General features: G+C 42.1%; 1 protein-coding gene across 1 annotated transcript in view; it reads right to left on the bottom strand.

Moving 5' to 3' along the window:
- ODAD2 (outer dynein arm docking complex subunit 2) overlaps positions 1-26,247 on the bottom strand; it is a 118,372-nt gene extending 92,125 nt beyond the window's left edge. The window contains 9 exon segments of the mRNA XM_060248287.1: positions 2,173-2,378; positions 13,166-13,282; positions 14,501-14,637; positions 15,497-15,603; positions 16,876-17,041; positions 17,044-17,070; positions 17,512-17,669; positions 18,950-19,195; positions 26,206-26,247. Coding sequence (XP_060104270.1) covers positions 2,173-2,378; positions 13,166-13,282; positions 14,501-14,637; positions 15,497-15,603; positions 16,876-17,041; positions 17,044-17,070; positions 17,512-17,669; positions 18,950-19,173 — 1,142 coding nt within the window. The 5' untranslated portion in view covers positions 19,174-19,195; positions 26,206-26,247.
- Between the last annotated feature and the right edge of the window lie 394 nt (positions 26,248-26,641).

The raw sequence follows: 26,641 nt of genomic DNA, 5'->3' as shown, positions 1-26,641 counted from the left end.
TTGGAACTGACTTACCAAGCACATACTCAGCCGCTCTGAGCCACCTGGTGGGAAGGGCGGGATATAAATTACAAATAAATTAAAAAAAAAAAAACATATAGGCATCCACATGCCTGCAAATGAAGCTACCAGCAGGGAGCTTTCAGAATGCATCAGACAGAAACACGTCTGGTGGGCACAAGAACTTTATAACTTGTGAATTGGCCCAAATTTGAGCAGAGCTCCCTGGGTTGCTGTTGTGTTGGCAGAATGGGGAACACAGATATATGGTAACCAACTATATCAAACTTTTTTTGTTGTTCTAAGAATAGTGCAGAATGCTTGCTGTGTTAATGTAGGGCAGGGAGAAGCCAATCGAGCCTGCCCCCATGGCCATTTCCAGTGGTGAAAATGGCACAGAAGGGGAGCCTGAAGTCTCTCTTGTCCTACTGTAGCACTCCTAAGCCAAACAGAACAACAGAACACTTTGAGGGTAAGTTCTCCTGATCATGTGTCAGCTCAAGCACCTGATGTATATTTTGGACTGTGTATTTTTGAGTACAAATGTACTGTGCATTTTGAGTCTCAGCTGTAAAAAATGCATGTTGGCATACAGCAGGGAATTCAATCTGCAACAGAATTCTTTATATCAGCCCAGCTCAAATATAGGAGAGCTGAATCCATGAACGCAGTTGTGGATATTTAAGATAAAAAGTTGGAACAAAGAACCAACCTTTTGGTTACCTTTCTCATGTGGGGTTGTGTTTTTCTCCCTTTTTTGGGCTGTGGGTATTTAAGCTGCCAGATGTAAACATGGGATCCAAACTGCAAATTGTTCTCATTGTCTTGACATGGTTTGCGGGATCTGCTTTAAATGGGATCTGCACACCCATGCAAATCAGATGACATATTTAAGAGAAAATGTTACATGATAACCAAGAGAAAAGGAAATGGCTATCAACTTCTGCTCATTCTCTTCAGAAAAAATAGATCTTGGACACTTACAGACAAAGAAAGGACAATTCTTATTGTAAAGATTTAGACTGATTTCTCACTAGGCTTGTTCCGGTCTCAGAGCCCTTTTCCCCCCAGGGTTTCTGTCCGATTATGCACAAGCTGCCGCGGGGCTGTGACTTGCCCTGACTCTTTCCCGCAGCAAGCAGAAACTGGTTTTCAGAGGATCTTGCTTGCTGGGGAAAAGAGGCAGGGCAAGTCACAGCCTTGCAGTAGCTTGTGCGAAATCAGACAGAAGGGCTGGGGGTAAAAGGACTCTGAGACTGGAACAAGCCTAGTGAGAAATTGGTTTTAGATTTCTTGCTACAAAGGTACAACATTCGTTATGCAGATTCTTCTAGGGTATGGATTGATTTAGTAGTGACTGGCATAGAAAAGTGGTACCCTGAATGAATGGACTGGGTCTCCTGTTAGACACTGTCTAGAAGTATCAGTGGTCTGGTTGCCATGTTAGGTTCTGATCTATTTCCAGGCTTCAAGCCAAAGACTTCCTTGTTGGATCCTTTCTTTTGCTTCTTTGCACTTCCCTGTTTTGATATTTGGCTTTAAAAGGGGATCTATCCTATAAAAACATAACTACTGACAGACCTATCAGTCTAGATGGCTAAAATGGAAAGTATGTTTTCCTAATAAATGCCAGTTGCCGCTAAGCAACAGTGACAAAGGGCTACTGACTTTTCACTTTGGTTATGGGCTTCCTGGTAGTAACTAGTTAATCACTATCGGAAACAAAGTGAGGGACTAGATTCTGGTATAATTGAACAGATCATTTCTTAAGTTCTTATCAATGACATTTGCTACATTCCCCCTCTCTGCCCAACTCTAACAAATCTGAAGGTTTTCTAAGCAAAGCCTATTAACCTTTCTAAATCCTACTGCTAGTTGTTTTAAACACATTATCCATGATGAAATAGATCATAATTTAAATAAAAAGCATAACACTTTTTTTTTTGCTTCTCACCAAATGGGTGATACAAATCATGCTAAGATAACCATGGAATCAGAAGAAAGGACTATGGAAAACTATTACTGAAAAATATTCTACCCTTAAACAGAGTTTTTTCAAATACAAGGGATTTATTTATTTGTGAATGTCAGGTTTTCCAATTACAAACACTGTTTGTAAAATCATTAATATGAATTGACAATGTGTGTCATAAAATGCAGAGAATTACATACCCTTGGGAGCCAGCCGTGGCCTTCCACTTTAGAGATGGTTCTAATTTCTTGCTGTCAGAAACTTTGCTTTTTACAAGAGGACTCTTAGGCTTCTCAAATACATTCTTTTCTGAATAGTCATAAAACTTTTGGGATTCATCTGCCTCAACCGCTTCCATATGCTGATAATGTTTTTCATACTTCGGTTCATCAAAAAAAGTATATTCCTAATAAGAGAAAAAATGTTTGGAAAAAATTTATTTCCACATGAATAAAACATGCTGAGAAATTAGTAACTTTAGGGGAATCTAGCTAGAATTATTTTATTTTTCCTATTGCATAAAGTTGTCCCATAGTTCTCTAAGGAAAAGGCAATCCACATATTACTCAGAATGAAGCTGTGATCTATTTAAAAATTATGAGCGATTAATGACAACAATTGGCTGACAAATCTGTCTACTAAATGTGACATAAGAACATAAGAAGAGCCCTGCTGGATTGGGCCAATGGTCCACCTAGTCAGCATCCTGTCTCACACAGTGGCCAACCAGTTCCTCTGGACAGCCAACAACAGTGCATGGAGGCCTTCTCCTGATGTTGTCTGGCTCTGGGATTCAAAGGATTAGTGCCTCTGAATGTGGAGGTTCTCCTCAGTCACCATGGCCAGTGATAGACTTATCCATAAATCTATCTAACCCCTTTTTAAAGCTGTTTACTCCTGTGGCCATCACTACATCCTCTGGCACTGAATTCCACATTTTAACCGCTCTCTGTGCAGAGTTCCCTTTTGTCTGTTCTGAACCTATTGCCTACCAGTGACCCAAACAGCCAGAGCCACATTATGACTTTCGTGGACCCTAGGCACTTTTGCCTTTGTGGACCCAGCCTACCACAATAATAATAATAATAATAATAATAATAATAATAATAATAATAATAATAATAATAATAATAATAAATTTTATTTCTATCCCGCCCTCCCCGCCTAGGCGGCTCAGGGCGGCTAACAACATTTAAAACAATTAACATAGATAGATAAAACTTTAAATTTAACAATTAAAATTTTTAAACATAAAAACCAGTCAATTAAATTAAATACATAATTCAAATTGCATTAAATATATCTGGCAGCAATAAAATTATTTTGGCGCTGGTTCTGCCAGTTTAAATGGTTCCATAATCATATTATGGATGGCGGCTCTTTATTCCAAGCAACTCAGCAGTTGATATCAGTGTAGGCTTGTCTGAAAAGGGCGGTCTTGCAGGCCCTGCGGAACTGGTCAAGGTTCCGCAGGGCCCGCACTTCCTCCGGAAGCTGGTTCCACAATGCGGGAGCCGCGGCTGAAAAGGCCTGTGTTCTGGTGTTTTGGAGTTTGACCTCTCTCGGCCCAGGGATGGTCATTTTGTTTTTACCCACTGACCTCAGTGCCCTCTGGGGTTCATATGGGGAGAGACGGTCCCTTAGGTAGGCTGGTCCTCGGCCATATAGGGCTTTAAAGGTAATAACCAACACTTTGTACTGGACTCGGTAGGTAATTGGCAGCCAGTGCAGTTCGCGCAGCCCCGGCCGTATGTGCTCCCATTTCGAGAGCCCCAATAGTAGCCTGGCCGACGCATTCTGCACCAGCTGCAGCTTCCGGGTCCGGCACAGAGGTAGCCCCAAGTAGAGGGCATTACAGTAGTCCAATCTTGAGGTGACCGTTGCATGGATCACTGTTGCGAGGTCGCGACGTTCCAGAAAGGGGGCCAACTGCCTCGCCCGCTTCAGGTGGAAGAATGCTGACTTGGCAGTGGCTGCTATCTGGGCCTCCATTGATAATGAAAGCTCCAGTAAAACGCCCAAACTCTTTACCTGGCGCGCTGGTTTCAATGGTGCGCCGTCGAAGGTTGGGAGAGCTATTTCCCTTCCTAGAGCGCCGCGACCCACACAAAGGACCTCTGTCTTCGCTGGGTTCAGCTTCAGCCCACTCAATCTGAGCCGCGTCGCTATAGCCTGCAGAGCCCAATCCAGGTTCCCTGGGGCGGAGCCGGGCCGGCCGTCCATTAGCAGATAGAGCTGGGTGTCATCTGCGTATTGATGGCAACCCAGCCCAAACCTTCGGACAATCTGGGCAAGGGGGCGCATATAAATGTTAAACAGCATTGGGGAGAGAACTGCTCCCTGAGGCACCCCACAATCAAGTGTGTGCCTCTGGGATCGCTCACCCCCAATAGCCACCCTTTGTCCCCGACCAATATAGCTTTAAATACTTAAACATTTTTTTTTCTGTTTTAGGCAACATTTAATAGATGTTTATGGACCCTAAGCATTTTATTCCCCACCCCCGATGTTAGAAAAAAATTAAAACATTTTCTTTGATTTCAAAAGGTAATTTTCTTCTTTTTTTAAAAAATTGAACATTTTTATGGGCCCCTAAAAAGTATAGTGGACCCTAGATACTGTGCCTGCTGTGCCTAATGGTTAAGTTGGCTCTGCTCCTGTGTGGAAAAAACCTGAGCTGATACAAATTTTCCTCATAGTGAACCAACTATATTGAGTGATACCAAGCACTGGGTTGGATCCAACCAAGTCTTCTGCTCACAAAAAAGGAAGGAGGGATCACCTTTAAAATAGATGCTCTGAGAATCAGGGAACCTACATTTACAAAACCCATGTGGGACAGGGGCTGTAGTAGGGAGGAGAACTGGTTAAGGCTGAGTGAAAAAGCTGAATGATCACAATAATTTGAATAAATAGTTAGAAATGAGGGAATGGCATAGCAAAAATGCAGTGATCTGCTTAAAATCAAACAACATGAAAACCTGTCAGCCACAACAGAGTCCAAAAAGTGGGGGTGGGGGGAATAACCCAGCCCCCATCTTAGTATCTCAGGATAGGCATCAATATGAATGCTTGGATTTCTCTCCTTTCAACTCTGAGGATCAAGCTAAGTATAATTCATGAGCCTCCCACATCACAATACTGTCAGTGATCTGGCTAATATTAAATTCACTAAATTTCTGAGATGCTACTTTGTTTTCAGTTATGGGTACTGCTGCCAGGCATATTTTTGCAACTTGAACCATCCTTTCAGAAGGCATTGACAAGCCTAAATTCCAAACAATGCCATTGACTTATACTGATGGCAGATATGCCAATACTCCAATAGATAACTGTCACTGTGTGCAGTTCCTTGGATGTGGCAGAAGATAGTATTAAATTTGATACCATCCCTTTTATAGCAGCTGCTTTATTGGCCCTTTGCAGGGACTGGACTTATTACACATTTGTGATCATACATGGTCTGAAATGCCAAGATGGGACGGCTTAGTTTCCTTTTATGGATTCCCTTATAGAAGGCGAGCCCTTAATTTTAATCCTGACCATTATACTTTTTCGGTTCGTGACTGCCTCATTTCTGACTATCCATTCAGATTGTCTGATAGTTAATTTCAGCCAAGAACGTTATCATACACATTCTATTATGTACTATATTGTCAGACCCAAATATATTCCTTAAATATAGAATGGTATTACTTGATGCAGCAATAGGAAAGACACACAGTAAATATCTTGAGACCTATTATAAACCGCATAGCCAACCAATTAATTTTTAAAGAGGAATTTAACTTTCTGCCTCAATGGGAAGACCTCTCTTCCTTCTGTATTTTTATATATATATATATATAATGCAAAATATCTTAGTTATTAAGATTTCTACTTTTATAAACCAAGTGATAGCCCCAAAGAGTGGTTTTAAAGATCAGATTAGTAGCTGGGGGGGAAGTAGCTAAGGAGATTAAACATTCTATGATATTGGGAGCTAGGTGAACCATGAACCTGGTTTTGCTTTGTTGTTTTGGCCAGTAAGACACAGAGTGTTGGACTGGATGGGCCATTGGCATGATCCAATATGGCTTTTCTTATGTTCTTATGCATACCGCTCCAATTCTGCAGTCACTCCATTGGCTGCCCATCAATTATCAGCCTCAATTCAAGGTACCGACTATCACATACAAAGCCATGGCGTTGGTCCCTCATATCTACAGGACCACCTCTCTGTGTTCCACAACTTCAATCATCTTAGCAGGGCCTTTTGCAGGTGCCATCCTGCAAAATCAATAACTGCCAGTATTTGTGCATTCTCTGTGGTGGTCTTCATCTTATAGAATAATCTCTTTGATGAAGTTAGGAAGGCTCCCGCACTCCTGGCTTTCCACAAACTATGCAAAATGGAGATGGATCCAGGTGGGTAGCTGTGTTGGTCTGAAGCAACAGAACAAAGTTAGAGTCCAATGGCACCTTTAATGGAAAACTAAATTATTCAAAAGCCTCTTGAAAAGAGGGCATTTTTACACAGTTATGCCTTGTTTCGGGCATAAATACTTATGAGTGGTTTCAGGTTTGTTTCAGCTGTTAAGATTTCTGATCATTTTCAGATTTCAGTAGTCCAAACCCTATTGCTCTGTTCATTAGATATTCTGTCCTGTTGATTGCGCATGACTTACACACTATATAATTCACCTTAAGTTTCAGCAAGAAAGACAGAATATAAATAACATTTTAAATGCAATTGCCACCAGAAACTCACAGTTGCATTACGGCTGTCGTTAATTAATGAACAAAGTAAAGTGTAGCTTGGTCCTTTAACCTCCCAGCAATCTATAAAAATCAACTGATATTGGTTCCAATGACATACAAAGAACAAGTGAAATGACTATCTGCCCACAGGATTCTTGCCTAACATCACCAAGAGCAGAAGGTTTCTGAAGCGTGGGGTTAGACATGATGAAGAGGAGAGAAGTGCACAGGTGCATATTTTCCATTGTGTTAATGGTGAATCTAGATTGTGATGCAAATTTGATACACAGCAGAAGAGGGAAGAATAACAAGAATGAACAGAACGGATTCCTTTAAAATTAAGGATGATGGGATATAGGGATATATTATAGAGGCTCAGATCCTGTATCCTGACAACTTATTTCCCAAATCACTTTCCTTGAACCTTCAGCCCAAGGGGAGGGGAAAACCTGCAAGACTGATTTTTTCTGAATCTAGTTGTGCAGGCAACTCCCCATTGAAGCTGATAATGCCAGTCTAAAAATACTTGCACAAAGATCATTGCATGCAAGGATTATTCCCTTGCATATTCAATGCTGTCATCTCCAAATGCTCATTTAGCACTTTTATTTATGAATGCTTTAGATTTCTTTTTATAAAAACAGAGAAAAGGAATTACATGGCCTGCTAAGGAACAGTTGTTTTTCCTAATATGGAAGAAAATGGCACAAAGATAAACTAGGCATTTACTATGTCACATGGAGCAAAACACAAAGATTGCTAAAGTTGCTGCCGCCATGAGGGTGATTCCCTCTTTTGCTCTCATTGCAAGCTGTAATGCAGAGACAAGCAGAGAAGCAAGGGGAGTATCCCATACAGGATCTACCCCTCCCCTGTGCTTTCCCCTCACACCCACCATTTCGTTCCACCTCACCTTCGGCAAGTTTTTTTTACTTTAAAAATAATCTGTAGCAGAAATATCACTCTTGTGTTAGGATGCTATCATGATGTGATCTACTACCAATGAAAAATATGTCAAAATATACACCAGTGATGAGGAAGAAATAGCATCAGATGAGGATGGGGATGCACCAAAGCCCACACCTTCTGATCCACACTCTTCCTCAACCCACTTTGGGATGCTATCTTTCAGGAAAGATTGTAACAAGCAGGAAACTGGAGAGCTGAGCTGGGGAAAAAAACCAGAAGGTGGATGACCATGTGATAATGTCCTGTGGAAGCCCAGTTTAAAACTGCTGCAGATGGGTAAGATCACAGAGAAAGAGCTCAGTGCAAAAGCAACCTCCATTAGTAGATGATCTTTATGACTTGGTCACTTGTATCATCATGCTACATCTGCAGTCATTCAGCTTCACTACATTTAAAGGGGGGGAAAGGGAACCAATGTATTTACCAATGATTAATTCATAACTCTGGAGAAGATCTTTTTTTATATTGAAAATACGTAACCTACAATGAGATATCAGAGTTACATCTAGTCAATGGTTTGCATCTTTATTTGTTTACAAATTTTATTGTTATGAATTTTATTAATCGTATCCTAGCCTGCATTATCTGCTCAACACGAAAACGACAGGAGAACCTGGCATGACTTTGTCGATGGGGTCGCAAAGAATCGGACTCAACTGTGTGACTGAACAACAACAGCCTGCATTAATTCACATTAAGGGAATCCTTAGGGAAACTGAGTCTTTGTTAATGAAGGAGTTTCATGTGAAGATGTCTATTTTTATTTATTAAATTTATTTTTGATGAATAGAGAGTGTTTACTACAGGGAAAACCTAGTTCTATTTGCCTTGACTAGTCATGAGATAATTCTTTTAAGGAATAAATCCCTTAAAGCTGACAAAGAGCTCCCTTTGTTAAAGTGGTTTGCATTTTTGAAGATGCTTGGTAAGATTTTTTTTTTTAAGATCCTTGTCCGAATTGTGAAGCTCTTGGGCCCACAAGGGAGGTACGGAAAAATCTCCACTGGCATTTGAAAACTTTTGTTACAAGCATTTAAGGCAACAGCAACAAAAGACCAAACAGGGATGGAAGTATTAAATAATGGTGAGTTACCTAAGGCATCTGCTCCCCGCCCCCTTTCTTTCCTTGGCATCATCAAAGTCAGTTGGATCTCTTTACAAGATCTCTTTAAGATCTTTGGTCGGTGTGCAGAGACCTGAGGTTTTCCTTCCACCTTGTCACTAAATTTGAAAATCTTGTACAGCTATTTATAGAGGGTACAAGAAGCAGAGCACAGAGTTCGGTTCTCAAAGGTCCACAGACACATGTATTATGTATTCAGCAGCACGCATACTGTACAACAGCTCAATGTGACCCCAGGAAGGGTAAAAGCAGGATGTGTCAACTGACTTTTCTGTAGGCAGATAGCCCATAGGGGATCAAGACAATAGAGTCTGAGGGATGTAACTAAGCAAGCAGCTGCAGTCTCTAAAATCAAGTTCAATAAGTCATGAAACAAGAGTCTTCCCAGCACTTGGAATAATAATAGATATCATCCAGGGCATGGAAATGTTGAGACTGAGAGAATTTGTAATCTACAGCATAGAAGAGATTTTTAAAGACACCAGAAGATCACTCTTCTTCCTGTTCTCTTAAAGAGCCTGAACATGTGCAAACTGTTTGGAAATGGTTTCCTCACCATATGTTATAAAGCAAAGCTGTTCCAGACCTCACATACTGAAGTGTCTCTCCATATTCTGGTCTTACCATATATAACACTCCAACAACTTAATGTGTTAAGGCTTTAACAACTTCCCCCCTTTGCAAGATTATCTTCTTCAGAATTTAAAAAGAGATTCTTATGTATATTTAATATGCATTTAAAGCAGACTCAACAGAAACGTTAGCTATTCTGGTTTTTTCCACCAGTGACTCAGATTCTATGAAAGTAAAACTCATGAAATACTTGAAAGTATAAAGACCAATCCATCTAGACATGTCTGCAACACAAACACTGATACCATTTAAGTTGGCAAGGCATCCTGGGACCTGCGGTTTGACATGTGTGATAATCCCCAGCATCCCCCACAGTCTTCTGCCAGAAGCTGAAGACTTTTTTTTTGTTCACATACTCCCAATAATTGTTAATTGGTCCTCTTCCCTGATTTGGTGTTGTCTGGGTTTTTTTTGTTTCTATTGAATTATTTTGTATAAACTTTATTTTAAATGTTTTAATGTTTGTCACCTTGGAGACCCAATTTTGATGGAATGGCAGCAGAGAAATGTTTTAAATAAATAAATAAAATACAGCTTCCTAGAAGACAGGGAATGACTCTTAAACCAGTAAAACTCTATAAAGTATATATGTCCTCTGTACTCAGATCTCAGGGTTCTGTTAAAAAAAATACAAGAGGGAACTGTGCATGTAAAGTTTCATCGTTGTAGCCATCTTATGGCAACTGGCAACCCCAACAATGGGCTTTCAAGGCAAGTGAGAAGGAGAGGTGGTTTGCCACTGCCTTTCTCTGCGGTGTCTTCCTTGGTGGTCTCCCTTCTAAGTACTGAACCTGCTTAGCTTCAGTTTCTGTTTCAGTATCTTTATTGGCATACAGACCAAGCTGAGCTTTCAAGATGTTTTCTTCCCTCCCCAAGAGGAAATTACACTGCAGGACTTTAAAATATGCAGCTATAATTAAAACAAACTTGACTGCTATTCACTTCCTGAACATCTGAAATGTGCTGGGTTTTTAGATTTTCATAATATATAACAAAATATTGTCTAACAAAGCATAGATTTGTTAGAAAACCAAAATGACCTGCATGAGAAGCAAGTAGGAGTTAGCATTTCTATCCAGTGTTTCAGAAACAGGCCTTGAATTCAGCAGGAGCTCACAGGATCACAGCTCCTGAACCTTTCTGAGAGTTCCCCTTCCTCCTTATCACCTACCTACCTTGTCCATTGAATAGTATGTGCAGCTGCATAACAATCCCTGGATGAGCTCCACCACCTATTTTTCTACAAAATGACCCCTGCTCAGAAATACCCCAAGATGGAGCTTGTATCCTCTATTACAAGAAGCTGCACAGTGTCTATCTACCTGCCCATCAACTGACCCATCTCATGTTATCCTTCCCCGCCTCCAAAAGATATAGGACAGCATAAGCATCTGCAAAAAAGGATATTTCAGATACAAAATTTACAATGATGATCATGTGGGAAACCTATATTTTCAAGAACTATGTTGTTCCAAATTAACCTCACATTATTTTAATAAAGAATATCATTCCATGTCCTGCTATACAGTATTGGGTATATTCTTTCCAATAACAGTAATAAATATCAAGAAAGAAGTTTGTCCAACCCCTTCCTGACAACAGCTGAGATTCAAAGAACTCCTTCCATAGCCCTCTAAAAGGCTTCTGTGCAGGCCTGGAAAGGCTGATGAGTTTCCTTTCTAGCTGTAGGTCTTGTACCTGATAAAATGCTGTTCTGGAAGGTAAAGGGCTAGGGTAAGAAAAAGAGACAATAAACCCTCTTGCATGGGCAGAATAGCTTGTTTGGACCTTGGCAAATATTTAGTATAATGATGGATATTCCTCCAGATTTGCAAATAATGAAAATCTGACTAACTTTTGCTCTAAGAACAACATGGTAACTTTAATTATAACTACTGTCTGTGTGAATTTTATTTCCAAGGGGTGCAATATGTTTCTCATCCTGAAAAGCCAATAACCCTTAAATTTTAGAGCTCCGGTAGCATGGAGGTAAGACACACTCTGAGCTGGAAGACCCACTTGTGTCTGACATTTAAATCAAAGAGAATTCTTGTAAAATGAAGAATATTCTTTTTTATTCAAGTTATAAGGGTGAAGTTAAAGAGAGGAATGGTTTTGATTATATAAAGTATTGTCAAAGAAAGTTGACCTTTTTCATTAAAATATGATATTTTCCTGCTTTAAAAGTTATACTACTGCTCAAAGGAAAACCATCTGCAGAAGGTTGAAGGTTGAGAAGAAGTTATTTGCCAACTGCTGCAATTCTAAGCTCACTTGCTTGGAAGTTCTATCAAAATCAATGCAGCTTCCAAATAAATGTGTTTAGGGCCAGAGTGAAAGTCAGAAGCCAGATAGGTAGAACTCCAGATATACCTCTTCAGCCATTGGGACAAATGTTTTATCTTATCTACCCACAGCAATTAAAGAAACAACACCTATTAACCATTAATGATTACATTCAACATGCACATGTAAAATGCCAAAAGAAGTATTTGAAGTTATCAAACATTTTCCATTGCACAAAATTCTTGCAGGCATTTTTACAAAAAGGCTTCAGACTGTGCAGCTGTAAACAGAGTGATTGTACTGCACAAGCAATAATGACAGCTGCTTAAAACCACCTGTTCAATATGTACTTCCTGAACACTGTGCTTAATATCACATATATAAAAAAGGTAAAGGTAGTCCCCTGTGCAAACACCAGTCGTTTTCGATTCTGGAGTGACGTTGCTTTCACAACATTTTCATGGCAAACTTTATTTTACAGGGTGGTTTGCAATTGCCTCAATTTACCAACCTCAGAAGGATGCAAGGCTGAGTCAACCTGAGCGGGCTACCTGAGCCAGCTTCTGTTGGGATCGAACTCAGATCATGAGCAGAGGGTTCTGACTGCCGTACTGCAGCTTTACCACTGCACCATGGAGCTCTTTGTAATATCACATATATGGTGATGCAAATGACAAAAATGTATATAAATGTTACTTTAATAGTCATAGAAGTGCCTAATTGTGTCTTTGGACACAATTTCTACTGGGGAAGCAGTATAATGGGGAACGAACCTTTCTGTGTCCCACCACTGCCCTTTAAATGTTAAACTAAACATCAGAAGGTGAGATCAGAGGACACCTAAAATCCCAGCATCATAGATAGCAAGGGGTAGAGAAATTTTTTAGAGTCTTTTGCTTCAAACTTCAAGTTGCTCTTTTGTCTCTGCCTTTTCTAGCTAATAAAGTTAACTTATTACTTAGCAGTCTCTCTCTCTCTCTTTCATTGCTTCAATTATACCTTTGTGTAGTAACCTTAAATCAGGGTTGGACATGCACATGAAAGAATGCCTACATGTGTACCTCTGTGTTTCCCAGGTAACAATTAGTTTGATCCTAATTAAACATTATTTCAGTATGGAACTAACCTTGTTAGATGGGATGACATATATGTAATGTGTACTGTGCAAATATAAAGAATGAGCCATAATAGAAAGAGCAAAAACTATTTCACATATGTTACTCTAAGTACATTGTATTAACAGTGGTTATCCATGGTGGAATGATCTAGTACGGGTCAATGGATCTTGTGCAGCCGTTCCACTAGTAGAGTTTTTTCCAATGTAAGGAGTTTCCCCCTGACACAAGACACAGGGCAAGTTCCTTCTACTGGAGGAAAACACCTGTGCTAGTGGAATGCATTAGCAAGATCAAACCATTAGTGGGATCAAACCCAACACATACCTGCTTAGCCATATTTTCTACAAACACCGCTGATCTTTCCCTTAAAAATGTGACAAGGTCTTTATATATGTCACTCTTTCTCTCATAGTTGATTTCATCTTTTTCTTTTTCTCTTCCCTGCAAAAGCAGCAAATGTTATTATTTTATTCCACAGCCTTGCATATTCTTGAAATGCACACTCACTTTTCAGGAACACAGACCAAGTCTTGAAATTATTTGGTATGGTTCACTCTGTTCTCCACATACAAAGTGGGCCCAGTTACCCATTCAATATGAGGCTCACAGCATTAAGGCTCCTCCCCCCCCCCCCCCAAAACCCAAGTTTAGCAATCATATATTTCTTTTACTTCCCTTGGCAGTGCTGCTGAGGGTTGGCTTTTTTTACATTAGTATTACTCAAGAAATCTTCTAGTATTTTGCCAATGAATAACATTGATACACTATAATCATTATGATAATCAAGGAAAGAGATTTATTTTCCAATTCATATGCTGGACTCCAAACAACATAGCTCAACAGTATAGCATAAAGAACAGCTAATATGTGAGTATGCAGTAAGTTAAATGAGCATAAAAACTTTTGTGTGCTATAATTGTTGATTGTCTAGTGCCTGCCTAAAGAAAAGGTGGAAATGATTACTGTTGGACTGCATGGTCCCTTGCACAGGGGTTAGTACAATGGCACAATTTCTGTATTGTTTGAATAATCACTATGAACAAAGCAGCCAGTCACAGGACAGCTTCCTTAGTGACCAAAGAAAATGTCCCATAACTTACTTCTTTAGCTGTTATATATGTGATCGGTAATGTGTCTATTATATGGAGTTCTTGCCTGGCTCATTGGAGCCTGTAGGACAGAGCTTGGGGACTTGGGAACAATGGGCAGTAGGATCCAAATCCCTGCTGCCCTGCTCCAATCACGGGCTTCCTGATGGTTTGAATGTTCCAATAGGATGCTAGCACGGGAACCTGGAATGTATATATAGTTGGCTCTGTTGGCCCAGTAGTTAGTCTTATAGTGCAGCCCTATATGATGCTGTGTCTAATAAAGAGCTGATTATCACTACCACCTCACCCCTTCCATGTGTTGAACCCACTGTATTATATTAGCCATATTGCAGACCAAATGGTACAGCATGTATGCCATTACAGTTCACATTTTCCCTTGGCACTTGGCTCAAAGGGTTAACTAGAAGTACTAGAATCTAAAATGATGCTCACCAACTGGATTGAGGACTGGACTGTATGTAAAACAACTTTAAGTAGCTTACCATTTAGCCCAAAGCATAAGCACTATTAATGCTATGATTTGCCTTTCGATATCTTTATTACTTACTCCATTTAAAAATACTCCTGCTGTGCTGCAAGTGACATACATAGGGTCTGAGTCACGTGGTTTAATGATTAAGTAGCAAATTTCCCCATGGACTTGTCTCCAAGGTGGGGCACGACATCCGTTTGAGAATTCATAGTCTGTAATTAAACAGCAGCAGTGTTTGGGGCCATGTTTTTAAATTACGTGGCTAGAGTAAAGGAGCATAAAATAAATCTGGATTATAACATTACACAAAGGAACATCACAAAGGAATACCAAGTCCTATGAAGAAAGGTTGAAGGAGCTGGGCATGTTTAGCCTGGAGAGGAGGTGGCTGAGAGGTGATATGATCACCATCTTCAAGTACTTGAAGGGCTGTCATATAGAGGATGGTGTGGAATTGTTTTCTGTGACCCCAGAAGATAGGACCAGAACCAATGGGTTGAAATTAAATGAAAAGAGTTTCTGGCTCAACATCAGGAAGAACTTCCTGACAGTCAGAGCAGTTCCTCAGTGGAACAGGCTTCCACGGGAGGTGGTGGGCTCTCCTTCCCTGGAGGTTTTTAAACAGAAGCTAGATGGCCATCTGATAGTGATGAGGATCTTGTGAATTTTGGGGGAGGTATTTGTGAATTTCCTGCATTGTGCAGGGGTTTGGACAAGATGACCCTGGAGGTCCCTTCCAACTCTATGATTCTATTATCATAAACTGGAGATCCTTATTCAATCACTAGGGGGAGGGATATATGCAGCACAAAGAGTTTATGTACTTAGACCATGCATAGACCCCAAATCACAAGCTATCTGATGAAGCAGGTGTTAAGAATAGCCTACAAAAACAGATGGCAATAAATGTATTCATCTTTGAGGTGTCACAGAATTCACATTGAATTATGGGAGTTTCTAGCAAGATGGGTCCTCTCAGGGCACTGTCACTTAACTATAATTACATTTACATCTATCTTGAATATGTAATAACATTTATGTGACCAGAAGACATAAAAGACGAGTTTGGACCTGATGTATATTCCAGTGATTCAAGAACTGCATTTTCCCTGGCCCCAGAGAAACGTTTAAGCAGATCTACTTCATTTTTCACAGCAGCAGGAGTTAATCTCACTTCTCTGTAATTAGGATAAAGTAGTTACGTTATAATATTTGAGAGGACAGTTATAATTCAGTGAGGGGGAAAAACAGAAGACAATATTGGATCTTTCTTAAACAAACCACTTACATCCAGCATACAGAAAGTATTGGAAGTACATTACTTTTTACTGAGACTTGCACATACTTAAAAAAAAAATATCGAATGACAACACCTCATTGGCTGCACTCCAGAGATCCCTTAACTTCCTCAGACTGGTAATAAATAGGACCATAAGCATTAGCAGGTTTAACGGAAAAGTTAAATTACTGAAAATTCAACCGTGCAATCCTAAACTAAGTTACACCCTTCTGAACCTATTGTCTTTTTGTGGACTCTGAAGGGCATAGGACCGCTTAGGATTGCATTTTAAGTTAATTATTTGGAAGAAAACATTTTTATGCAGTGGGGATAAAACTGAAGGAGGCATTCTGACTACACTGTGTTACTGAAACAGGTAATGAAAAGAAAACCTGAATGATGCTGGTCTTTTTTCATTGTTCTTATAACTCTAATCCTCTGTGAGTCTGAACAAGAAAAGTGGATGATAAATGTGGTAAATAAAGGATGACCTTTTCTTCAAATAACAAATGGTAGACTTTGTTTATTAAGCTGTAAATTATTGTACACTCTTCCCAATATCCTCCAAAAAGATATTTGTTGACATACTGGTAGTATGCAAATTTGTCCTTCCACTAAAGGTATTTTTGTTCGTTGATCATTACACTTCTAAATGTAAACTATGAAGAAGTTGTAGCTAACCTTGCTCAATATGATTCCCTCTGCTTCCACAACCACTGGAAACGTTTCATGTATATATAATAATATTTCATTATTTACTTCATTTATATTCCACCTTTCTCCTGAATGGGGAACCAAAGCAGTTTACATTGTTCTCTTCTTCACTTTACCTTAGCAACAATGTCGTGAGGTAGGTTAGGGGTAAGAGAGAGTGATTGACCCAAAATCTCTCAGAAAGCTTCCATATCAGATTGAGGATTTCAACCTGCACCTTCCAGATCCTAGTCTGATTAATTACTATCCCACACTGGCAATGTGCATGTCTGCATTGCAAACATATAGAAAATTGTTGATTACTTGCCCCAGTTTTGAGAAGCTGCTTAATAACCTTCATTTTGACAAAACCATCAAAATCACTCTGGTATCATTCTGGGGTTCTAAACAAAGAACTGTTTTATATTAACAGAACAAAAAAGCTAAAAAGCTAAGAATTTGTTTGAAATATACTCACTGTGAAATCTGTTTCAAAGAGCTGTTGAGTAATTGCATATCCAGTTGCTGGAGAAGAAGGGATATTTTCATTTTCATTTCGGTATCAGCAGCATCATCTTTTTTCACTTTATCTAATAAACGAAGCATGGACATATCTTCTCCTTCAATGGTCCCATATCCAGGCCAAGAATTTTCACAATGGGATCTCTATTGACTGCAAGTTATTCATATTGGTGCAAAAATTCAAAAGAACATCAGGTTAGGACATGTCATGATTGCCAAGATTCAGAGTGTCAAGAAGTAACTATTTATGAACCGTGATGAAATGAAAAGATGTTTTAAGTAAGAATTTTCTGATTTAAGCATACTGTTGATTGTTCTGAACCAAGATGAACGTGGGATGCTCCTAGCAGTTAAGTTCTTGTAGGAACAAGAACAGGGTGGAGCAGCAGCAAACTCTGATTCTGGGCCAAATGATAGGGAAGGAAGACAAAATAAGTTGTGTGGGAATCCCTCTGTAGAGCAGAACTACTGGCGTTTATAAGCAGAAAGTCCTGAATAGCAAAATCCCAACTCATGCAACAGTCACATTTATTGCGTGTACCACTGCTTGTGGTAAAGATTCAAATCAAACAGCAACAGTATAAAATATTACCTTGAAGGCAGGCTTGTGCTTCTTTTAGCCTTTTTTCTGCAGCCACGTACAGCAAACGAGACAGCTGTGCAAAGCTGCGAACTTTGATGGTCGATCCAGAGAGCAGGAGCAACGGCTGTCCATCTTTGTCTGTTTCTTGGGACTGAACTTTTTTTTCACTAGAAGAATAAACACAAACAGATACTAAAACTTCTGAATGGGCAGCAGCTATGAAAGCATTGCTGGAAAAGAAAAATCATTATTATGGCACATGAATAATTTAGAAGGATATAGACTTTGCTAAAGATATCAAGATATGAAGTTGCAATTTGAGTAACAGAGAAATGGGCACAAAGAGTTTCACATTTATGTCCAGTACCGTTCACCTTCATAAAAGGAGTGAATGGACTTAGAATCAGATACCCAGATCCTTCTCTCTCAACACATGGACCTATGAGTGTATAAATTTATTGGCAAGGTCTGGCTTTATTTTGCCTTTATAAATTTCTGACATGCTTCAGATATATTTAATGCTTGAAAAATACACAATGAATCTCTAGTACAATTTTGTCCCATCCTTCTTTCAAGGAGTTCCTTGTGGCACAGGTGAGGCTGAGATAGAGTGACAGGCCCAAGGTCAGTCAGTGAGCTTTCATGGCTGAGTGGACATTTTTACCCAAGTTCATCTAGACCTCCATGCTAACTACTGTTCCATACTGCCTTTAACTGAGTGCCCCAAGGACATTTTGTACTCAAGGACCTGGATGCCCAGGCTGGCCCTAGACTGTCTGGCACCCTAGGCAAGGCTAACTTCTGGCACCCCACCCCCCGCACTGCCCCCTAACATCATTGAGTCACATGGGCACCCAATTTTCCACCCCCAGAAGGCCAGTGCCCTAGGCAGTCACCTAATTTGCCTAGTAGCAGGGCTGGTCCTGCAGATGCCTAATACTAAGAATGTATCTTGGGCCTTCCATGACATAAAATTTGCTCCTTGTCAAGGCACTCTACTTTTTCTTACTAACAGTAAACAGGTGCTCTTCATATATACATGAAAAGGTTTGGTTGGGAATGCTCATGGGGAGGAAACCCAACTTCTACCCAAGCCCTCAAAATGTCAGGGTTTTTTTTTTCATAACAAACATATTCCTCTCTCTCTCAGCAGTCTGGCTAACAAAAGTCCTATTATGTTACTCCACAAAGGGTAATGGGAGCTAGCTAGCTAAAAATGTATGTGGATTGGACACTGCTGTCCTAAATTTCATTTGATGGTCCCACCAGAACAGTACTGAAGAGCAGGCTTTTAGAGACACGGATATAGGTCTGAGCTACCCATACCCAAAGGATGCTTGAGAATAAATGCAGTGCCTTGCCCAACAACTCTGGTTAGTTTTGGTTTATCGTATACCATTGCATACTAAGGCCATATCAGTTACATTTTTATCCCACCCTTTCTTACCTGACCAGATAGCCTGATTCAAATGCAGAAGGCTCTAGATGAGTCTGCCATTCAAGTGGCTCCTTGAAGATGAAAGCAGCTTCTTGAGGGTGTTTGCTGCTGAAGCTTTCAGTAAACTTAATTATTTCATTCAGGAGAGATTCATTCAGTGGCGTGATTTCTAGTGTGCCAGTCCCAGAACCAGCAGTAGTCCATTGAGCTGCTCTGGTCAGTGCCACGCCCATGGCAAAGGCTCACCTCATACACCTTGGCAAACAGATAGGCAAAAGAGTACCAGTCACTAGACAGAACAGAATGAGGTACAGTAAGCAGACCCACCTCATTCCTCGTCTGAAGAAGTGTGCATGCACACGAAAGCTTACGTTCTGAATAAAACTAAGTTGGTCCTAAAGGTGCAATCGACTCCTGTTTTGTTCTACTACTTCAGACCAATACGGCTGCCTATTTGGATCTAGTCACTAGACAGGTTTGAGAAAGAGGCTGAGCTGAGCAAGTTACTCTGACAACATTTACATGCGGTGTGTACTGCTTCCAGAAGGCAATTACTCTCCATGTAGCTTTTGCTGCTGATGCAGTGGCATTCATTGTGGCAATGGAACATCCACACCACACTTTCCCCAGCCCTCTCCTTGGTTCAGTTCCCTTAGGCCACTAGAGAGCTTTTTAAAAATCAGCAACTGCTAGGTCAGTGTTGAACAGATCACTGTTGAATTTTAATGATCTAGTGCCACTATCCTGTAGCTCTTCTTGTTTTTAAAATACAAGTATCTAGCCTGTTTTGTTGTGGAGATACAAGAGGAAAGGTGCTCATCTTATACTGTGACAAAGAAAAGGGCCAGAGTCTTCTTTATTATGAAAGCCGAGAATTCAGAACTAGTAGATTGTGATAATACATCATTATGACATTATAACCTACAAGGAAGGGCCCATGAGATTCGTGGGGCAGAGGGATCCCATATCCCTTTCATTGCTGAGGCAGCAAGGCTCTCACTCCATCACCAACACTGAGCTTGGCAGCTGGGGTTCACCAGGAATTTACAAATCCACATCTCTCGATGCCAGACCTGCAGCGGTTGCCACAGTCCACCCCTATGGCTGTGCGTGCAGCAGCTGCCAGTGTCTGCTGCCACTGTGCCCAGAGCAACAACCAGTGTCCTCCTCAACCATGGCAGCTAGCGAAAGATGTTTCCTGAAGTGTGTTGTCTGCATATGCACAGACAACAAAATTGTATTGGGGGATGCATTTTTTTATTTTAAAAAAACATCCCTATGTGTTTTTTATTTAAGATTTTTCTGCACATGTGGGGAATTTCCCAAGTGTACAGAAAAATCTCTTTAGCATCCATGTGGTTCTGACCTGCAAATTTAGCTTTCACATACGGGGTCACAGGTGGTTATTAAAATATTAAAGCAATTGCTGGTTTTTATTAGCCTGTAGAAGAGTGGCACAAGACAACTGAAAGTACTACGAGAGAGACAGCAGCCTGAATCAAGGAAAATTATGCTGATGTGGATGGGACCTTCAAAAATATGCACCTTCCTGTCCACATGGTGTGCAAAGGCATTTTGACTGCAATCTTTCTGAAAAGATTGTACCAAACCAGGTTTGGGAAAGATCATGACAAAGCAGGAGAAAACCAAGGAAAAGGGCACAGTGTGGAGCAAATCTTCCAAGTGGTAGCAACAATGCATTCAGTAAGAAAACGAATCCCCCATTCATTCAGATCTTTTTGCCAAAATCACACAAATTCCCCCCCCCCAAAAAAAGTAAAGTGATGCTGAAGACTGATGGTGATATTCTGTGTTGCCAGAGAAATATATAAAACCTGAAGATCTTGTCTTAATCATTAGTTTTATTTCTCTTATGCTAGCAACCTATTTTTTTAAAATAAACAAATCTTCATTGCTTACATATTATTGTTCAAGAATTTTTTAGGATTTAGAGTACAATTCAAGTAGTACATTTGGTGTTACTTGCAAATTCCTGGATCACTACTTATAATTTTTCTTAACAACTAATCCTGATCCAACAATGTTGGATTTTGTTGTCTCAGAACAAATGCAGATCAGTGCTGTTTCAGCTAAGGTGACACTCTAAAGGTATGTGGTGAAGGCAAAATCATAGTTCTCTAAGTCCTTCAAAGCTGCTCACAAATGCTGAGACACGCTACTGGAATTACTGGCCTTAAAGGGTTCCTACACAGGCTGCCCTGACCTGGATGGCCCAAGCTAACCAGATCTTGTCAGATCTCAGATACTAAGCAGGGTCAGCCTTGGTCAGTATTTGGATGGGAGACCACCAAAGAAGTCACAACACAGAGCCAGGCAATGGCAAACCACCTCTGAACATCTCTCACCTTGAAAGTCCCATGAGTGGTCATTGTAAATCAGCTGTGACTTATACACACACACCCTTAAAAGATTTCACTGGAGAATTTTGAGAGAGATGCTGAGCATTCCACATCCTATTTCCTTCTCTCTGTGAATGGGGCAAGATGGTTGTGCAGACACCTCTTACAAGTTATCAGAATCCAAGGGCTGAATGTAACAGGCCTGTTGTAGGGCTCACCCATTTTTATGTATACTTGCTTGCCTGTGATCAAATATAATTAAAATAGATTTACTTGATGGGACTGGGCTCCCTCTGCACATCGGTTCTAGGCCTTTTTACTCAGAAGGAAAATTCCACTGACAATGCAGATTGGAGTCAGATGTCCTGCTGGAACAAACCATCTTGTCCTGCATCCTGCCCAGCATAAGAATAGATGTAAAATCTGCTGGATCAGATGACTCATCTATCTAATCAAGCATATAATCTCACACAGTGGCCAGCCGATTGCCCCAGAGGGCTAATAAACAGAACAGATAGATCAAAGCCTCTCCTATGTGTTGCCTTCTAGCACATTATCGGATACCATGTGTGGCAAAAACCCTGCGGAGTGCCCCTAACGCTGGCTGAGAAGAGGTGGAGACTACTGGCACTACCTCTAACCATTTGGAGTAGGAGTCCACAATGAGGAAGAATATATGCCCCTGGAAGGGCCCCGCGAAGTCGAAGTGCAGGCGGGACCAGGAGTTGCGAGCGGACTCCTGCTGTTGTGCCGGGGCGCAGGGTGGTGCCAGACGTGTCTCCTGGCATGGCTGACATCGGGCCACCCAGGATTCAATGGCGTCGTCAATTTCTGGCCACCAAACATAGCTGCGGGCCAGCACTTTCATGCGTACAATCCCCGGATGGGTTTCGCGTAGCACTGTTAGGACTCGCTGCTGAAGTACCGGGGGCACCACCACCCCACAACAGGCACCCCTTATGCACAGACAGTTTGTTCCGGCGGGATGCAAATGCTGAAAATTCTGAGCCCACCCATCCTTCTGGCCACCCCCTCCACACCCAGTCCAGAACTCGGGAGAGGGTTTTTGTCTTTGGAAGAGCAGCGGGCGATCCGGGAAGGCTTCCAGTGACATGATCTGGAATGCCGGAGTTGGGTCTGGATCCATGGAGGGCAGCGGCAGGTGGCTCAGAGCATCAGTGTGACCCATTGCTTCCCCTGGGTGGTACTTAAGATCATACTGATAACCCACCAGAAAAATGGACCCCCTCAACACCCGTGGTAAAAGCATTTGGGGTGTTTGTCAGTCGGGGGCGAACAGGCCCAGCAGAGGCTTGTGGTCCGTTAAGATCGTAAAGGACCGGCCGTACAGGTAATCATGGAATTTTTTTACCCCAGCCATGACAACCAGACCCTCTTTGTCTATCTGAGTGTAGTTTCACTCTGGTTTCTGTAATGTCCTGGAATAGTTTTCCTAGGCGCAGCGTCGCCGACTGGCACACTCGAGCTATGTGCCCGGCCTTCCCACATGTATGGCAGGTCGTGCTCCTGAACTTGCATGTGCGCCACTTGTGTGGCTCCCCACAGCTGGCACAGGTCTTGGGGGTGGTCGATTCTGTTGCTCGTGGCCTAGCCTTTTGTTGGGTTGCCTGATGCAGCTTGAGGGCGTCGTCCCTGTCCGAGTCATCTGATTCTGCGGCCGGTCACAGCTGGTGGGCCCTGGTCCCTGGGCGGCGGGCCTTCTCTTTGTGCGCATCCTCGATGGCAGTAGCTATTTGTAGGGCCTTCTCCAAGGTTGGCTTTGATTCTGTCGCATTTTTCCGACATGCCTTCCCATCCCTGAGGCTGTGAGTGAACTTCACGAGCAGGGTCTCTTCCAACTGTGCGCCGTACTCCGTCTTCCTGCCCAAGTCTCGCAGGCGGGCTAGGAAGGTTGCTACGGTCTTGTTTGGCTCCTGGAAGCTGTCGAGGAACTGTAGCTTCCGTGTGAGGGGAGTAGGCTTCGGAAAGAAATGGCCGGTCAGTGCCTCGATGATCTTGTCAAAGGAAGCGTCTCTGGCACGACCAGGCTCTCTGCTAGCTGTAGCGTGGCGATGCCACAGTTGCTCACCAGGATGGCCGTTTTTGATTTCGGGTTCATCATCCTTGATTCGCTGTGCCACGAGGTACTTGAGTCTTTTGACCTAGGCTTCCCAGGCCTCGGGCTGTGCCATGTCGAACTCCGGAATGGAGTTTTGTGATTCGGACACGGCGGCCATGGTCGGGCTGGGCGGCGGTGCCTGTTGCGTGGCGACACTGGAGCTCAGTGCGGTTAGCTGTGCTGGGGTGCCCTGGACCTCACTCATCCAGATTCCATCCTCGTCACCACTATAATATAGTGGGTTCTATGCATGGCAGAGTCTCGGAGTAAATGATAACAAGCTCTTTAATAGGAATCACATAGTAAAAAGTCACAGTACAAGACTGAGGATGGGGCCTACCATCCCAACTTATATACATCTCTGGATTCCCAAGCTAGCACATCATTGGGTCATTCATACCGGTGGGGGGTTGTGATTGGTCTAGGGCTGCAGAGATTTGTATCCTGCAGCCCTTTGTTCCCAAGTCCCCAAGCTCAGTCCGCCTGGCTCCAATGAGCTCGGCGGGAATACCCAAAGTCTTCTCTTGAGTCCACATACATAACACTCTGAACATGGTTCCCTTTGCTCACCGTGGTTCAGTGGTCGCAGATTGACTCCATGAATCTGCCTAACTCCCTATAACAATATACTCCTCTTCCCTCCCTCGCACACAGAATTTTTCCTTCTGTCTTTTCTCTTGCTGAGCAGCCCCTTTATTTATTTTCTTTTTATTTCTTTGTCTATGGCTGTCCCACTCAATCACTTTATTACACACACACACACACACACGATTTGTGGATTGCCCAATCCCTGCTACTGCAGGACTCTGGGTGATGCACAGCAACAAAAAACAAACCAGTTACAATAAAAAACATAGTTAAAATACATTTATAAAATAAATTTATAAAACATATATTTTTAGTCAGGCTTAGGGAAGAGGAAGAGACAAAATCACCTTCTTATACTCTGCTTTTGAAATGGCACACAAGATGCTTTTGAAAGTTCAAAATAAACAAAAAATGTTTTATTTAATTTGGAGGAGAAAGGGTCAGGTGGAATCAGGTGTAGGATGTATGAGGTGAACAGATAATAAAACTGAGGTGACTTCGTATTCATAAAACACCAGATAATTTGTTGCCAGCAAGTAAGTGTTTTTTGCTATTCAACAAAGTCTTTAAAACTTTCAGGAGAGAAGCTTGCTTTTCAGTTTCTGCTTACACACACAAGCATAGTTTTCTGAGTTTCATGGACACATAAGACGACAGGAACGTACAACCAAGTTCCCCAAACCCTTCTTTATATACAAACCAGGGATCACTCCTCTTTTCCAGAAGCTATTTCCCTTCTTAACTGGGGAGGAATCACTTCTCTTTACTAGAAGCTATCCCCCCTTCTTTTTTTTTTTTTTGCTTGAATGAGGATCCTCCTTGATCCACGGATTCTTTTAGCTTTCTTCGCAGTCTACAGTCAGTGCTTTACTGACTCTCAACAGAATTCCTTTCAAACTGCCTGTCACTCAAAGGTTCTCAGACTCTGTTAGACATTACCCCTTGACAGTCCGTCACACCCCGTTTCAAAGTCATCTACCCTCATGGTCCATAGCTGTATCTCTTGGAAGTCAGTTCCACAATCACCAAATAAAGAAGTATTTCCCTTTGCTTGTTCTAAACCTATATGCCAAAAATTTTATTGGGTGCTCCTAAGTGTAGTAGTATGAGATGGAGAAAAAGCTCCCACACCTAATTTTATAAACTTCTAGTTTGTCTTCTCTCATCAGTCTTTCTAAACTGAAAAATTCCAGACTTTCCTCCTTGGAAAAGTGCTTCAGCATCCTAATCATTTTGGTTGCCCTCTTTCCACTTTTCCCATCTTTTCCAATGTCCACTTTGAGATGCAGTGACCAGAACTGCAAACATGTATTCCAAATGAGGTTGCAACATAGATTCATGTCAAGGTATGACCCCCCCCCCCCCGGGTTTCTTTCCTAATAATTCCTATTAAGGAGGTTTACTTCTGCACCCTGGCAGCACACTAAACAGACATTTTCAATGAGCTGTCCGTGACAACCCAAAGATCTCTTTCAATCTCAATCTCAGCAGACCTCATCGGCAAATTATCAGGGAAGGGAGGGATGGTGGCTCAGTGATATAGCATCTGCTTGGTAAGCAGAAGGTCCCAGGTTCAATCCCTGGCATCTCCACTAAAAAGAGTCCAGGCAAATAGGCGTGAAAAACCTCAGCTTGAGACCCTGGAGAGCAGCTGCCATTCTGAGTAGACAATACTGACTTGGATGGAGTGAGGGTCTGATTCAGCATAAGGCAGCTTCATATGTTCATCATCATTTAACATATGCTAAGAAACTAAACTATCAGCCTATGTCGAAAACTGGATTTCTCCCTCTGCATACGATTGTGCTTGCAAGTAAAAGGGTGCCCTGAATTGCGGTTGCAATCCTCTGCACCCTTACTTCGGAATAACCTCTACTGAAGGAAACAGGCCTGAGGGCTTCCTGACAGCAAACCTGCAGCGGACTTCCCGGTCACCGGGGCGGGGTGGTGGTGCGCAATTCGAGCGCCCTCGGCCGGAGAGCAGCGCACCGGGCTCCTCACAGGGCGTGGAGACAAAGTCCCAGGGGGGCTCCAACGCCACAGTGACACGCTCATTTCTCCACTGGCGGCGGGGGCGTCTGGCGAGGCGAGCCGAAGTCCTTCGCCAGAGCCCTTCTCTGAACAACCACCCCCTCCCGCCCCCCCCAGAACACACACGGGGGGGACCCCACAAAACCCTCTTCTCGCAAGTTCGGTACCTTCCAGAGGAGAACCGGTCCTTGGAAACCCAGACAGCAGCCAGGAGTAAAGGCGCGGCGAGGTCGCCATGGCGACAGGCCAGCCGCGTCCTCCGGTTGCTAGGAGCGGACCGTCAACAACGCGCACGTGAAGCACGCTCTTCTGTTCCCTCCCTCTCCGCTGTGATCATTGGCCGTTGAGAGGGCTCTCCCGCCGCCCGCCGCCTTGTGAGGAAAGCAAATCCAGCCAAGCACCGCCCATCCTGGAGAGGCTAGGCCTTTTGGGTCACGAGCTGTCAGTCATTTCACGACCCGTGTTCATCGCTAGCGCCGCACGCGCACCGTTTTTCCCTTTCCTGCCAAATTTGGGTTGCCTTTCAAAATTATTTTGTTTATTTTTATTTCTTCCTAAATCCCACTCTGCAGAGATAAACAGTTGTCTTCACTCTTTATAAAT

This window comes from Heteronotia binoei, chromosome 10 (genome assembly GCF_032191835.1).
Source record: "Heteronotia binoei isolate CCM8104 ecotype False Entrance Well chromosome 10, APGP_CSIRO_Hbin_v1, whole genome shotgun sequence".
Classification (NCBI taxonomy): domain Eukaryota; kingdom Metazoa; phylum Chordata; class Lepidosauria; order Squamata; family Gekkonidae; genus Heteronotia; species Heteronotia binoei.
Note: the sequence above shows the minus strand (reverse complement) of the source record. Positions and strands in the feature narration are given on the sequence as shown.